The sequence below is a fragment of the Pyrus communis genome, chromosome 13 (genome assembly GCF_041283825.1).
Source record: "Pyrus communis isolate YQ-2024b chromosome 13, ASM4128382v1, whole genome shotgun sequence".
NCBI lineage: Eukaryota > Viridiplantae > Streptophyta > Magnoliopsida > Rosales > Rosaceae > Pyrus > Pyrus communis.
The window spans coordinates 1,938,829-1,952,227 of NC_142577.1; the positions used below are offsets into that span (position 1 = coordinate 1,938,829).

Here is a 13,399-nt window from a genome sequence, read left to right on the forward strand (position 1 = left end):
TTGAGAAGTCATGTGATGAGTATAACCTATGTCAATCACCCACTCTCATATAATCCATAGTGCTTCATGTGGATAGGGCATAGATAAATTCCTCATCCTCGACTTTAACCATATTTGCTTTTGAATCATCATTCTTCTTTCTAGTCTTTTCTTTGATTTTAGGGTAGTATTTCTTCCAGTGTCCTTTTTTCATGACAAAAAGCACACTCATCTTTGTCCAAGAATTTCCTATTCTTTGAGACTCCTTTACTACAAGACCTACTATTTTTCATGTACGAACCTTTCTTTTCTTTCGATCTCTCTCTCACCATTAAAGCTTCAGAGTTATTCCTTTCTTGCCTGTCAAGGTGTCTCACCTCATGATTCATAAAAGCACTTGAGATTTCATCATACTTAATTGTCTCCCTGCCATTAATCCAAGTAGTCACGAAAGGCTCATAGGATTTAGGCAATGAGTTCATCAGGATCAAGGCCTTCTCTTCATCCTTGATTATCTCTTCAAGATTTGCCAGTTCAGCTAGAAGCTTGTTAAACTCTTCTAGATGGCCAATCATCTTCGTGCGCTCTTTGTACTAGAACTTGTACAACTTGCTCTTGAGATGTACTCGATTCTCTGCACTCTTCTTCATATATTTTGTCTCCAATCCAGCTCACAATTCCTTCACAGAAGTTATGTTTATCACACCATACTTTTGTTGCTTTCCTAAGCATAGCCGAATTGTAGAACATGCATAAGCATTCAATCTTTCCCAGTCTTCTTTTTTTTCATCAAAAATGACATGTCTCCTAACACTACAACAAAACCTTTTTGTATCAGGACATCTCGAACCTCACATTGCCACATAGCTAAGTTGTTTGTTCCATCAAATTTCTCAATTTCAAACCTAGCACTCTGAATCATCGTCTTGGTTCCACTATTGCCAGACTTTTCTTCAACATCATCACCACTGCTAGAATCACTAGTCTTCATCATTGCTTGATAGTCACAACCCACGTAAGAACCTAAGCTCTTGATAACACTTGTTGTAAACTAAACCAAAAACCAATCAAGCAATAAACAAAACATAATGATTTCAGAGTTCCCCCAATTTAGGAGTACCTCTCTAAGAATGGAAGCTTTATTGATTACCAAAAAATACAAGAGAACTCACAAACACAAAGTGTTCTCAAGTATACAAACTAATGACTCTTAAAAACTCTCACACACAAAACTCTATCCCACATCCATCTATTTATACTAATAGATGTCCTAGGTTTACACAAAGTCCCTAGAATATAGGAAAGCAAATCCTATACTAAAACCAAATCCCAAACCAACTAGGGAACACAAATCCAAATATCTTGCGTCCAAGATATCCTAATCCTTTTTTGTTTACGCATGTTGATTTAATGCCAAATCCAACACCTTCATCGTTCTATGAAGATAACACACCATGTATGAAACAGATTAAGAAAGGATACTTCAAAGGAGACAACACAATGCGCTGAAGTTCTTTTTTTGTCATCATTAACAAAATCATTAGAAGATTGAAGTCAAGCAAATCTGTTCCCAAGACAATCTAGCCCACCTTTTTACCAAGTCACAACCGAAGTCTACTTCTCAAAAGCTTGTTTTAGGAATTATTATGCGTACGCTTTATGAGTTGTAACAATATGAGTTCTTGTTGGAATTATGTCAAACTCAGGGGAGTATCCTGAAGCATAGTCACTTAATCTTAATATCTATTTTTCCTATGATCATGAGCATTTTTCCTTTTGGGTTTTTGCTATATGACTAGGTTTTAATGATGCAACCATCATGAGCTAGTCATACTCTTATATACGTCCAATAGATGTTTGAACTGGATTTGCATCAAACTCACCTTTTTCCTTAGAATATGGGTTTTTGTCCCCTATTGGGTTTTACCATAGCTGAGTTATGTGAGACTTATTTTCATATGCAAGTTCCTTGTTTGAGACTAGCATGTTCCATAATCAGTGCCGACAAGATGACTTCATCAAACTTTGCGTGATATCTACTTGAGTATTTACACACTCAAGGCGAGTGTTGTGAACATAATTTAATAGATGTAATTGTTTAAATCCTAGTTAGATTGGGTTTTATATTACCCATTATTCTAGTGATTCATTCCTATTAGACTTTGTATATACTTGGAGGACAAGTTACTTTTTTCTCATGGATTACTATAAATAAAAGCACTAACATAAAGAGAAGCATTCTACATTTTCTCTCCACTCTCTCTTTCTTGCCCCACCCTTTCCCTTCTTTTTACAAAATTTGCCACAACAAAACGAATAATAAACTTTAAAATTTAGGGTAACTAACTACACTCCACATTTTTTGGTATGGGCAGACAATTACACTCCGCTTTTGACTCCTAAATGTTTCTCCCCTCACTTCTAATACTGAGAAAAATAACTTCCATGGACAATTGCGGAGCATGCATGTATGACTCCTTCTAGTAAACCCAAAATTTTCTAAGATTTGGCCTTAATTAATTAATGGCATTAAATTTGACACCTAATATCTCCTTTATTCAAAGGAAATTATATATAGCGTGCAATGCAACCAAATTTCCTATATCTTAGCATCACTAAAGGTACCACACATTCTGTAAATACCGACCATTGGACAAGTCTTAATACTCATTAGTCAAACGAGACCTCAGAGGGAAGATAGCTTGGAGAACATATTTGTTCAAAGAAGAAAAATGGGCAGACTCTCATGGATTCCAACTGTTCTTTTTGTCATCCTAGCCTTGATCTTTGCCATTGATATTGCTTTAGTACTTGTAGCCCTCTATATTTCTCTGTTGATTAATTTGTGATATGTTGGGTGAATTTTTCTGAGTTTTTTTATCGCTTTCACTACAGGCTCAAAAGGATCAGAATGCTGGTGCAATCGACCACCCTGCAAGGCATCTTCGTTCTCCTTTTTTTTTTTTTTTTTTCTTTTGAGAAACCTTGACAGTATTATAAGGGAATTTAATGTAGTTAAAGATTACAATGGGGGGCACTACTGTTTGACCCCAAAACAAATAAATCTCAACAAGGGCATCCTGCAACCATGCTAATCTAGTCTCAGTACCAAGCGCATAATTCACAAACGATGAACCACATTCTTCGTTCTTCTTGTTTTTACCTGTAGTTCTTAAGCAAATATAAATTTATTACAAATTGTCTTTCGAGATATGACAAAGATTTTTCTTTCCTTTTTGGTTTGAGTGCATATCTACTGAATTAATTACGTCAAATAAAAAAGAAATCAACTGATTATATTATTGGATATTATTGAGATCAGTTCGATTTCATTACTGATCATGGTTTCAAATTTTTCAGAATGGAGAAAGAGGATCACTCCGTAGTGAAGGTACGTACTAATTAATTACTGCAAATATGTTTTTTTACCATCTCCCAAAACTTCCTTTAAACCAGTTTAACACACATATAATAGAGTTTTGTATGTGGAATTTGTTTTGATTTGATTTATTGTTTTGAGCAATGATAGATTGTCCAGAGGCATGCAAGTATCGATGCTCAACAACTACACATAAGAAGCCATGCATGTTCTTTTGCAAGAAATGCTGCGCCAAGTGTCTTTGTGTTCCATCGGGCACATATGGACACAAGGAAGAATGTCCCTGCCACAACAACTGGAAGACGAAAGAAGGCAGTCCCAAGTGCCCATAAATTATGGCAAACCAATGATTTAATTTGAGAAGAAATGTGTCCTTTTATTTTTTTTATTTTCCTTCTTCTTCTTCTTCTTCTGTTTTTTTACGCTAGGCATCTCATGGTTTTAAAATTAATAATGGAAAAAGTCTGTAGACGACCTTTTTTTATAGAGCAATGTAATGGAGAGGTTTTTGTTAGAATAATAATAATAGATTTGTTGCAGTCCTATTAGATTAGGAATGTGATCGTGTAAATTCTATTATATCAAGAATATCCTTATGAGATTCTACCATATCTCTTAGATTAGATATTATCCTGTTGTACCATATATTGGGCCTTAGTATTTGGGTTTCATTACTTAGCCCATGATTCATGTTAGAGGGGAGGAAACCCTTATTCTATAAAAGGGCTCCCTCATACTCACTTAAGTGAGGGAGACAACAAAGGGAAGCACACAAGGAGCTCCCTTGCTTGTCCATTGTAATCCACACATTTACATAGTCAAACGGAATCAACACCAGTGTGGACGTAGCCTCAACTTGAGGTGAACCATGATACATCTTGTGTTGTTTACTTCCCTGTCTCTATTCATTTACATACTTATCCACACTAATGACCAGAGCAACCTAGCGAAGGTCACAAACTTGACACTTTTTGTTGTACCAAAGTCCTCGCCGATTTTGTGCATCAACATTTGGCGCCGTCTGTGGGAATCGACACAAAAAGCTATGTCGGTTCTCTTTCATTTTTTTTCATCAAACCACCTGTCTCCACCGTGGATCTGCAAAAAACCAAATTCCATAAATCCCAGAAAAACCCAAATCCCAGCCTCGTCATCTCCATGCAAATATCCGGCCATATTCAACTTCGGCAACTCAAACTCCGACACCGCCGGCTTGTCTGCAGTTTTTGGTGAGATGCAACCATATATTCAGTTTTGCAGACCAGGAAATTGGATAAAATCAAAGTTTGCGGTTCGAAGAGTAATTCTATGCTTCTAAAACATAGGACCATTGAGGCAAAGGTAGTTGCCAAGAAAGCGAACGCATCGGGTTTGATCTTTGTGGCATCTTTGACAAAGGCAGGTTGCCGTCGACATCATCCCCTCAGTCCATGTCAACCTTTAGCAGGGGACTAAAATCAAGCACTACCTTGCTCAATCTTCCACTTTTCGGTGAGATGTGTCTGCCCCACGGAGAGTCCTACTTCCACCGCCCTGCCGGCTACCAGCCATTACTGCAGCTGACAGGCTCGCATTACCGTATCTTAGCGCATATCTTGATTACGTGGGAAGCAACTTCACACACGGAGCCAACTTTGCCATGGCGGGCTCAACCACCCAGAGCAGGTATAGTCCCGTCTCCTTGGACATTCAACACAGCGAGTTCTGCGAGTATAGTCCCGTCTCCTTGGACGTTCAACACAGCGAGTTCTGCAAGTTTCAATCAAGGTCCCAAACCGCTCGTAGTCGAGGGTGAAACTTTAATCATTCATGGCATGATACAATCAGAGAAGTCAGGTCCCTATTCCACTATCTGGAAAAACTCACGAAGAAGATAAGAGCATCTTTATCTTCCTTTAGTGCTTATTGTTTATAATTTTAATATTATGTTGACTAAAAACATATCACATCACATACATTTTATTATTTTAATCCATTAGACACATGGGTATCATTATTTAAATGATAAAGTGAAATTTTAATCATTCATGGCATGGTACAATCAAGTCCCTATTCCACTTTTTGAAAAAACCCATGCGAAAATTAGGAAGAAGATAAGCTTTCTTATAATAATTTTATTATCATCCCCCTTTGATATTGTCGGCCATGCTTGAAAGAAACCCATCATTACGTTTTCCCAATATCATTGTCTATTAATATTTTATATTATTATTTAATGTTTATTACAAGACCACTTGTCTGACACACGACTTAGTTTTGCCAGCTTTATTATAATTATTTTCATACATGACTACTGACACATCCACCTAGAACCCTCATTATTCTTTACACACAAACTACACCATTTACATTATTTAATGATTTTATCACATGATTATACTACAACACATAACGTCTTCTGATCAAACCATTTATTTTCATAATTTGAATGTTAGGGCACAGTACACAATACAGGGTTATGCACGTATATATATGTATAGTTATGCATGTATATATATGTGCGTATTATCCCTACATCCATCATGTTAAGATTATTATGCTAAGAATGCTTCCCAAATCCATAACTCGGATTTCACTATGATCTAGTCATTAATTAGACAGTTAAAACAAGAGAAATAATTGTTTATGAAAATGAACTAATCATTATACTATATTTATGAAATTGTAGAACCACATATTTGTAGAAAAAGTATTTTTGGTACTTACAAAGATGTAGGAAGAAAGATAGAGATTTTGTTCCTTGCCCTCTTTCGTTTCATTTTCTGACATAATGTAGAAAGAAGCATCAATTAATTTTGCGTTAATTGGTCCATCAACAAACAATGACGTCAAATCACTTCTCAATTGAACAAGCTCAGTAGCCATTCTCCCTATCTTCGGCATCAACCAAAAGTAGTTCCTGTGTAAGAAAAAAAACAAAAAACATTATATATATACATAATTATGCAGTACATAATTTTTTTTTGGGGGCGACCATATTTGAATCCTGGATCAAGATTCTATTTACAATCATCCTTGACATGTACATTCCGGACCAATGTTCTCATATGTTCCTTTCTCTCAGTGATAGATTGTTTTCCTTCATTGATGTCCTTTTGAACATCCTCCGCTATTGGTATAATTGGTTCCGCTATCAGTGTTTTTTCAACTTCCATTTTAGCCACATTTGACATTGGTTCCACTGTTGGTGTCTTCATCTGAACTTTTATTTCAGCTGCATGTGGTATTAGTGACGGTTCTTTCTTATCTTTCAAGGGATCTGGAAGTCCTTGTGGAAAAGCACTCAAATATGGAATTTGTGAGGATTTCATTTCAACTGCCTTTGATTGAGTTTCTTCTAACTTCTTTTTCAAGCTCCTAATCTGTTTCAGATAGTCATTGATCTTCAAAATATTTGCAATGGTCTTTGTTTGCATCTTTAACATTTTGGCGTTATGTGCACTGCTATTCTTCTTATTAATCTCTACTTTTTGGAGAATCTTTTTAACTTCACTGTTCAGCATTTTGATCGTTTGGCCGAGTATCAAGCATTCTCTGTTTGATGCATCCATTGCATGTGCCATCATTTCCCTAAAGGTTATATACCTTTTCTTAGCAATGCTTCTTGCTTTCTTGAACTCATCAAATAACTCTTCACTTATAATTGTATCCATGCCAATGATGTGTTTTTGGACAGTGGCATCGAGCTTGATCATTTCCTCACCAAACAGTTTGTCAAATTCTGTTTGGGCTTCATTGATGCTGATATTCTCTGGTTCATCAGTTTGGTCCGTGTTCTTGTTCACATTATGATCATTTCCTTCGTCATTGTTGATGACATTCTGATTAAGCCCAATTATGTTTTCCATGTTTTGTCCTTCTTCATTTTCATAATGAACCTCATCAATTTCGGCATCAGTTGTCTTGCATTTCTTTGCTCTCTTTTTATGTTTTTTTTGCCCTTGATGATTATTCTTCTAGTTGAGCAAAAGGAATTTCAAAATCAGCATGCACACAATAACATTACATCTTTTGTTAATTTTCACAAAATGTCCAACATTTTTTCTGGAAATTGAGCACACTGTTGTTTATGAAATATACACACTATTTATGAAATGTACGCACTATTTATGAAATTAACCAACATTGTTTGTGAAATATACACACTGTTTATGAAATATAGATTCTATTTATGAAATTAACCAACACTGTTTATGAAATAGACAGTCTATTTATGGTACGACAACATAATTACTCGAACTATTTATGAACAAAGACATAATAAGTCACAGTTTTTTTATGGAAGAGTACAAAAGCCAAATTGAATGAACCATTTTTTTGTAGAATTAGTTAATTGTTTATAGATGTTATTTGGTCATATATGATAGTTTTTTGTTTGGAGATTGTTTTGTACCTGTTGTGGTATGTCATCTCTGTTTGATTCATCTTCATTGTTTGATTCATCCTCTTGAATAATAGGTTGCTTTCTTTTATTCGCTTTTTTTTTTTTTTTTTTTTGTCGTTGTTTCTTTGTAGGTTCTTCATGTGGCTGTTCAAAAGGAATGGCATCCTTAATCTGCAAACAGTCACATTAAATAGGTGTCATTTTATATGATAAGTCATTATTTTTGTGTTGGAAAATACTATTTTCAAAATGAAATATATTGATTATTGGTGATTACTTTGATGTTTTCCCCTGGGATATCCTTGATTGCTTTGTGCATCATGCTTGTGTCCCATCTTGTGATCCCCGAAATCATGTTTTCTCGTCCTTCTATTGTCTCCACTAGATTTGTGTGAAGACATATCCAGTACTATATGAATTAAGTAAGTGATGTTAGTTTGTGCAAAACTTTGTAAGAAACAATTCATGTTATTTTTATTAACTATATTGGTTACTTACCAAAACAAGGACGGTGCATCCACTAGTGGTCGGGTCTTCTCCTTCCTCCCTTTTTTTTATTTGCTTTTCCAAGCATCTTGAATAGATAGTCCCTTACTCATTTGGCCCAATTGTACTTGTTTATCTACTGCAAGTTCGTACAGATTTTCAGGAAACTCCAGGCGATGTAGGTTCCGGAGTTTGTAAATAGCAGTGATTGAACAAGGTGTGCGCATATGAGTGAAGCAATCTCTTGTGTGCCCTCAGGTGTTTCATCTTCAAGTGCTTTCTCATATGCCTTTGCAAGATGCTTCTTCTTGACTACCTTGGCATCTGTGAAGTACTTTTTGATGAGGTGGTTATCATCACCAAATCTGGTTAATTTGTCTGTATTCGACAGATCGATTCCTTCGTTGTTCAATCCGAAGATTTGGACAACATCATCACTGGAAATCCCATGTGATGTATGATGCCAAATTTGAACTTTTAGTTTGTTGGGTTGTAGCAGTTAATGACTTTGATGGAGTCCATGTCGGACTTCCTCTTCATTTCTGACGTAATCAAAGTCTCATCCATGTACGTCTTCAGTAGACTCCAAAATGGCGTCTTTGCTCGTTCATCACATACATTTTGACGTCGTGTAACATAGCAACTTTCATTGCTTCTGCAAACTCGGTTGTCCAATGGGGAGCCCTTAATATTTTTCTTTGGCCAACCTGTGACAGATCGCGCCCGCGCGCACACACACACACACACACGTACAAGCATGCACTCTCTCTAAGCCTGGCAATTCCTGACACGACCCAATAACCCGACACGACATGACACGAAATTAACAGGTGTTCGTATCGACATGATAATGAATCGGTCATTATCGGGTAACTCGATAAGCACCTGTTAAGATAACAGGTTGGTTCGGGTATGCTTGTGGGTAACACAATATACGATAAACAAAATATTAATTTTATAATTTTATAACCCTAAAAAAATACTATAATAATTATATATATTAATTTAACAATTTTATATGACACACCCCGACCTAGATCGAGGCGTGTTGGCCGTCATGTGGTGATGACGTAGCCATGTGCATAGTGCAGAAGTGACAGTGATATGAAAATGTGAGTAGTAAAAAAAACCAAGACTAACTAATTTACACTAAGATAACCATACAAGTGTGCAGATGTGTTCAAGGTAGTAATACAAGTGTTCAGAGCGTAGGTAGCCTAAGTGCAGTCCAACAGGCTAAGTACTAGTTATACAAGATAGGAAAAAAAGTTCTTACATTATTTGAAGTCTGTTAGAACCGCCATAGAATCCTTATAAACCACCAACACGAACGTCTACCTAGAACTTGGAGGGGCGCAAAACAGAAAACGTGAGTGGGCAAAAACAAAGCTTTAAAAAAAAAACCATTTCTCTTTCCAAACATAATAACCCCCCTCACCGTAAAACCTGTATAATTTCCCAAAAATAATAATACATACGTATATAGAAATCATGCTCAAGAGTAGTGAAAACCAAATATATGCCATGTCAAGTATCTTAGCATGGAAATAAGTAAGCCAGGTGAAGTAAATCAATGTAACATGATATGGCAACTGGAGTCACCTAACGTGACCTGTACGGCTGAACCTATAGCTTATCAGGTATACTAGCACACGAGTCGAAACCACCTATTGTGGTCTGTACGACAAGGCTGGGTGTAAATAAGTACGCTCAAGTGCTACGATCACGTGAAGACTGCGCGATAAATAGCGGGTCACCTACTAGTCGGAACCACCTATTGTGGTCTGTACGACAAGGCTGTGCACCAAACTTGGATCCAAGGTGAGCATACGGTGCGGGAGATGAACATCACGTGAAGGACTGTGCCCTAGCCACGGGCAGAAGCACTAACACCAGGGTGTAGGATAATGAGCTCTAAATGCATCTACATATAATCATAAACAATGCATTCCACTATCATCAATATATACTCACCTGAAGCTTACTTGAGCGTCTGCAGCGTCAAGCAACAACATGCATATCTATACTAATGCACATTCTAAAATGTAATGCAATTGACATGGCATTTAAAATCGTAAATCCATTTAAAACAATTTATGTGAAAGCGTAAAGCATATATATATATATATATATATATATATATATATATATATATATATAACCAAAAGCCCACTCACTGGTATGTAGCAGGATCGTAACCCCCAAGTCTCGCCTAGCTACGCTCATCCTCTGGAAACGTCTCACCTATATGTGAAACAACTATTTTAACGTTAATTCGAAAGTACATAACCAAAACCATGTAATAACTTCTCATACATTGCTTAATTGGGGTGTTTGAATATACCATCATGGCTTACTCAACACCACGAGCATCCCCATATTTTTAGAAAAATTTTCTGATGTCCCAAGCGCCTTCACGCGCCAGCCAAGACACAGCCATACGTGCCGGCCACGCGCGGGTACGTGCTGAGCACGTTAGACGGAAACCTTAATGGCGTTAGGGAATGTTCCATTAAATAGTAGCATATACCGTTAACTTTACCTGACGCCGTCAATATATTCCGTCAAAGTTGACGGAATATGCTCCTTTCTTCTTCGATGCCTCACCGAAATCTGTCGCCGGCCACCACTGCATCACCGGAAACTGGAAATTCTTACAACATTAGTTTCTACTTCGTTTGAACACCAAAATTCACAAATTTTCTATGGAATCGAAGCTAGGAGAATATAACCATACCTCTTTGATGTCCTAAAATCGATGGAAAATGGTCGGAAAATCCTCTCGAAAATCCTTCAATAAACCTGAGTGTCCCGACGTTCAAACCACTCCAAAATTGTTTAGGGACTACCACGAGTCCTAAATCCTTAGATAAATCCCACGATCAAGTCAATGTAGTTTAGCTCCTCACCGGTGTTTATGGAATCTAGGATTCTTGAAGTCAAATCACCAAACAAAAGGTATCACCAGATTCTAGAGCTCAAGAGGAGTAGGAATATGGAAACATCAAGCTCGATCCGTAGAGTTTTGGTTTAGTTTGTGGGTAAGTGCTCTCGGTTCTACGGACGAAAGGAATTTTTTAGAAGAGAAGAGAGAGAAAGGTTGCATGTGTGTGTGTGTGGGTTACAAGATTGGCAGAAAGAAGAAAGAAAATAAAACCTGATTGGGCCCAATGAGGTAGGAGCCCAAATAATTGGTCGTAACTTACCTGTTTAAGCGCATTACTAATCGTAACTTCCTTGTTACGACTCTGATTCGACCCTAACTCACATCAACGCGCTTGTGACGTCGAGTACAATTTAATTACGTCAGAAAAATAATTTAAAACTATATACGTACATCCACGTCACTAAGCCTCGAGGGCATACTCATCATTTTCACACATTCAAGGAGAAAATATATATTTATTCGGGACGGGTTGTTACAACCTACCCCCCCTTAAGAAAATTTCGTCCCTGACACAACATATTAGTACTCATAAAATGTCACATCCCAGCCCGGGCTCCCACCATAACCCGGGCTCGAAGCCACCGTAGCACGATATTGTCCGCTTTGAGCCCCTACCACACTCTCACAGTTTTGTTTCTAGGAACTCACACGAGAACTTCCTAGTGGGTCACCCATCATGGGATTGCTCTCGAGTGCGACTCACTGAACTTCGAAGTTCTAATGGAATCCGAAGCCAGTGAGTTCCTAAAAAGCCTAGTGCTAGGTAGAGATGGGAATATACATATAAGGCTTACAGGATCCACTCCCCTGGGCAATGTGGGATGTGACAGCCCGTCCCGAAAATATTAAAAGCGTACGTGTGAAAAGACTATTTTGCCCCTAGTTCGATTTCATTACGTTTATTGGTTGTTTTTGTGTTGTGTTGGCATGTTTTGGGCCACACACACACTCCCACACTTGCACACCCTTCTGTCCCTTTACCTGTCTCTGTCCCGAGCCCCTTTCCCTTCCCATTCACCATATACGTACGGACACACACCTAAAACCATCAAAACACCCACAGATCGAAGGAACCAAGCACATATTCGAGCTCGTGAGGCTCGTATGAGTCCAACCATATCATTTCCAGGTAAGAACTCCATCGTTTTCACGTCGATTCAACGATGTCCGATTTGAGGTACTATTCATGCACACGTGATTTCTCACGTTTTAGGAAATTTCAAGCTTGTAGGAAGCTTGGTGAGGTCCCAAGGAGGCTCAGAGTAGTTCGTTTGAAGGAATTGGACGTCGGGATCGTTGGTTTCGAAGTTGGCCGAAGTTGGATCGATTTTGCAGGTGAGATTTCGTGGTTTTTAACCCTTGAAAGTTGTATGATTGTGTTCCTCTAGTCCTAGGCTTCATTTTGGTACCAAAATTGTGAAAATTGGATGAAAAACGAAGGAGATATCGAAGTTTAAAGTTTTCGCGATTATAGGCGCCAGCGACGGCGCTGGAGGCTCGCCGGGGAAGAAGACGGAATATTCCTGACGCCGTTGATGGAATATTCCCTACGGTGTCAGTTGACGTCAGCGTGCCAGGCACGTGGCTGCGTGTGGCCGGCGCGTGTGGCCGTGCCTTGGCCGGCGTGTGGGGGCGCGTGCGGCGGTGAAAAATTATTTTAAAAATTTGGGGATGTTCGTGAGGTTGAGTAGATCACGTTGGTGTATTCATACACCCCATTTGAGCAATGTATGAGAAGTTATTTCGAAAGTTTGGTTATGTGTTTTAAAATTAACGTTTTTATAGTTATTTCGCATATAGGTGAGACATATCCCGAGGACGAGCATGATCACTCGAGGTAGGGGGGCTACGACCTTTCCACTTATCAGTGAGTGGGCTTTTGGTTTTCCGTATATACCTATATACTTATATTCTCCCAGAAATTGATTTAAATGTTTATTAGTTATATGCCATGCATTATATTATCGTCATTTATGCATTATTAGTTGCATTATTGGGCGTATATATTTATATACATATGCATATTTGGTGTTGTGGACGCACAGGTAAGTGCCAGGTAAATGTTATTTATGTTTACTTCTAGTAGTGATTCGAGATACTTAGAGAGCTCATAACCTGCACCCCCGGTGTTAGTGCTCCCGCCCAGAGTAGGGCACAGTCCTTCACGTGTTGTTCACCTCCCGCACCACACGCTCAGCTTGGATCCAAGTTAGGTGCACAGTCC

At 38.1% G+C, this 13,399-nt stretch overlaps 1 protein-coding gene across 1 annotated transcript; it reads left to right on the plus strand.

Moving 5' to 3' along the window:
* Positions 1 to 2,711: 2,711 nt before the first annotated feature.
* LOC148691566 (Gibberellin-regulated family protein) lies at positions 2,712 to 3,690 on the plus strand. The gene is made up of 4 exons (XM_088682485.1): positions 2,712 to 2,786; positions 2,875 to 2,913; positions 3,340 to 3,370; positions 3,500 to 3,690. Exons 1-4 carry the CDS (start codon positions 2,712 to 2,714, stop codon positions 3,688 to 3,690), a joined length of 336 nt encoding a protein of 111 aa, XP_088538611.1.
* The last annotated feature ends 9,709 nt before the right edge of the window (positions 3,691 to 13,399 follow it).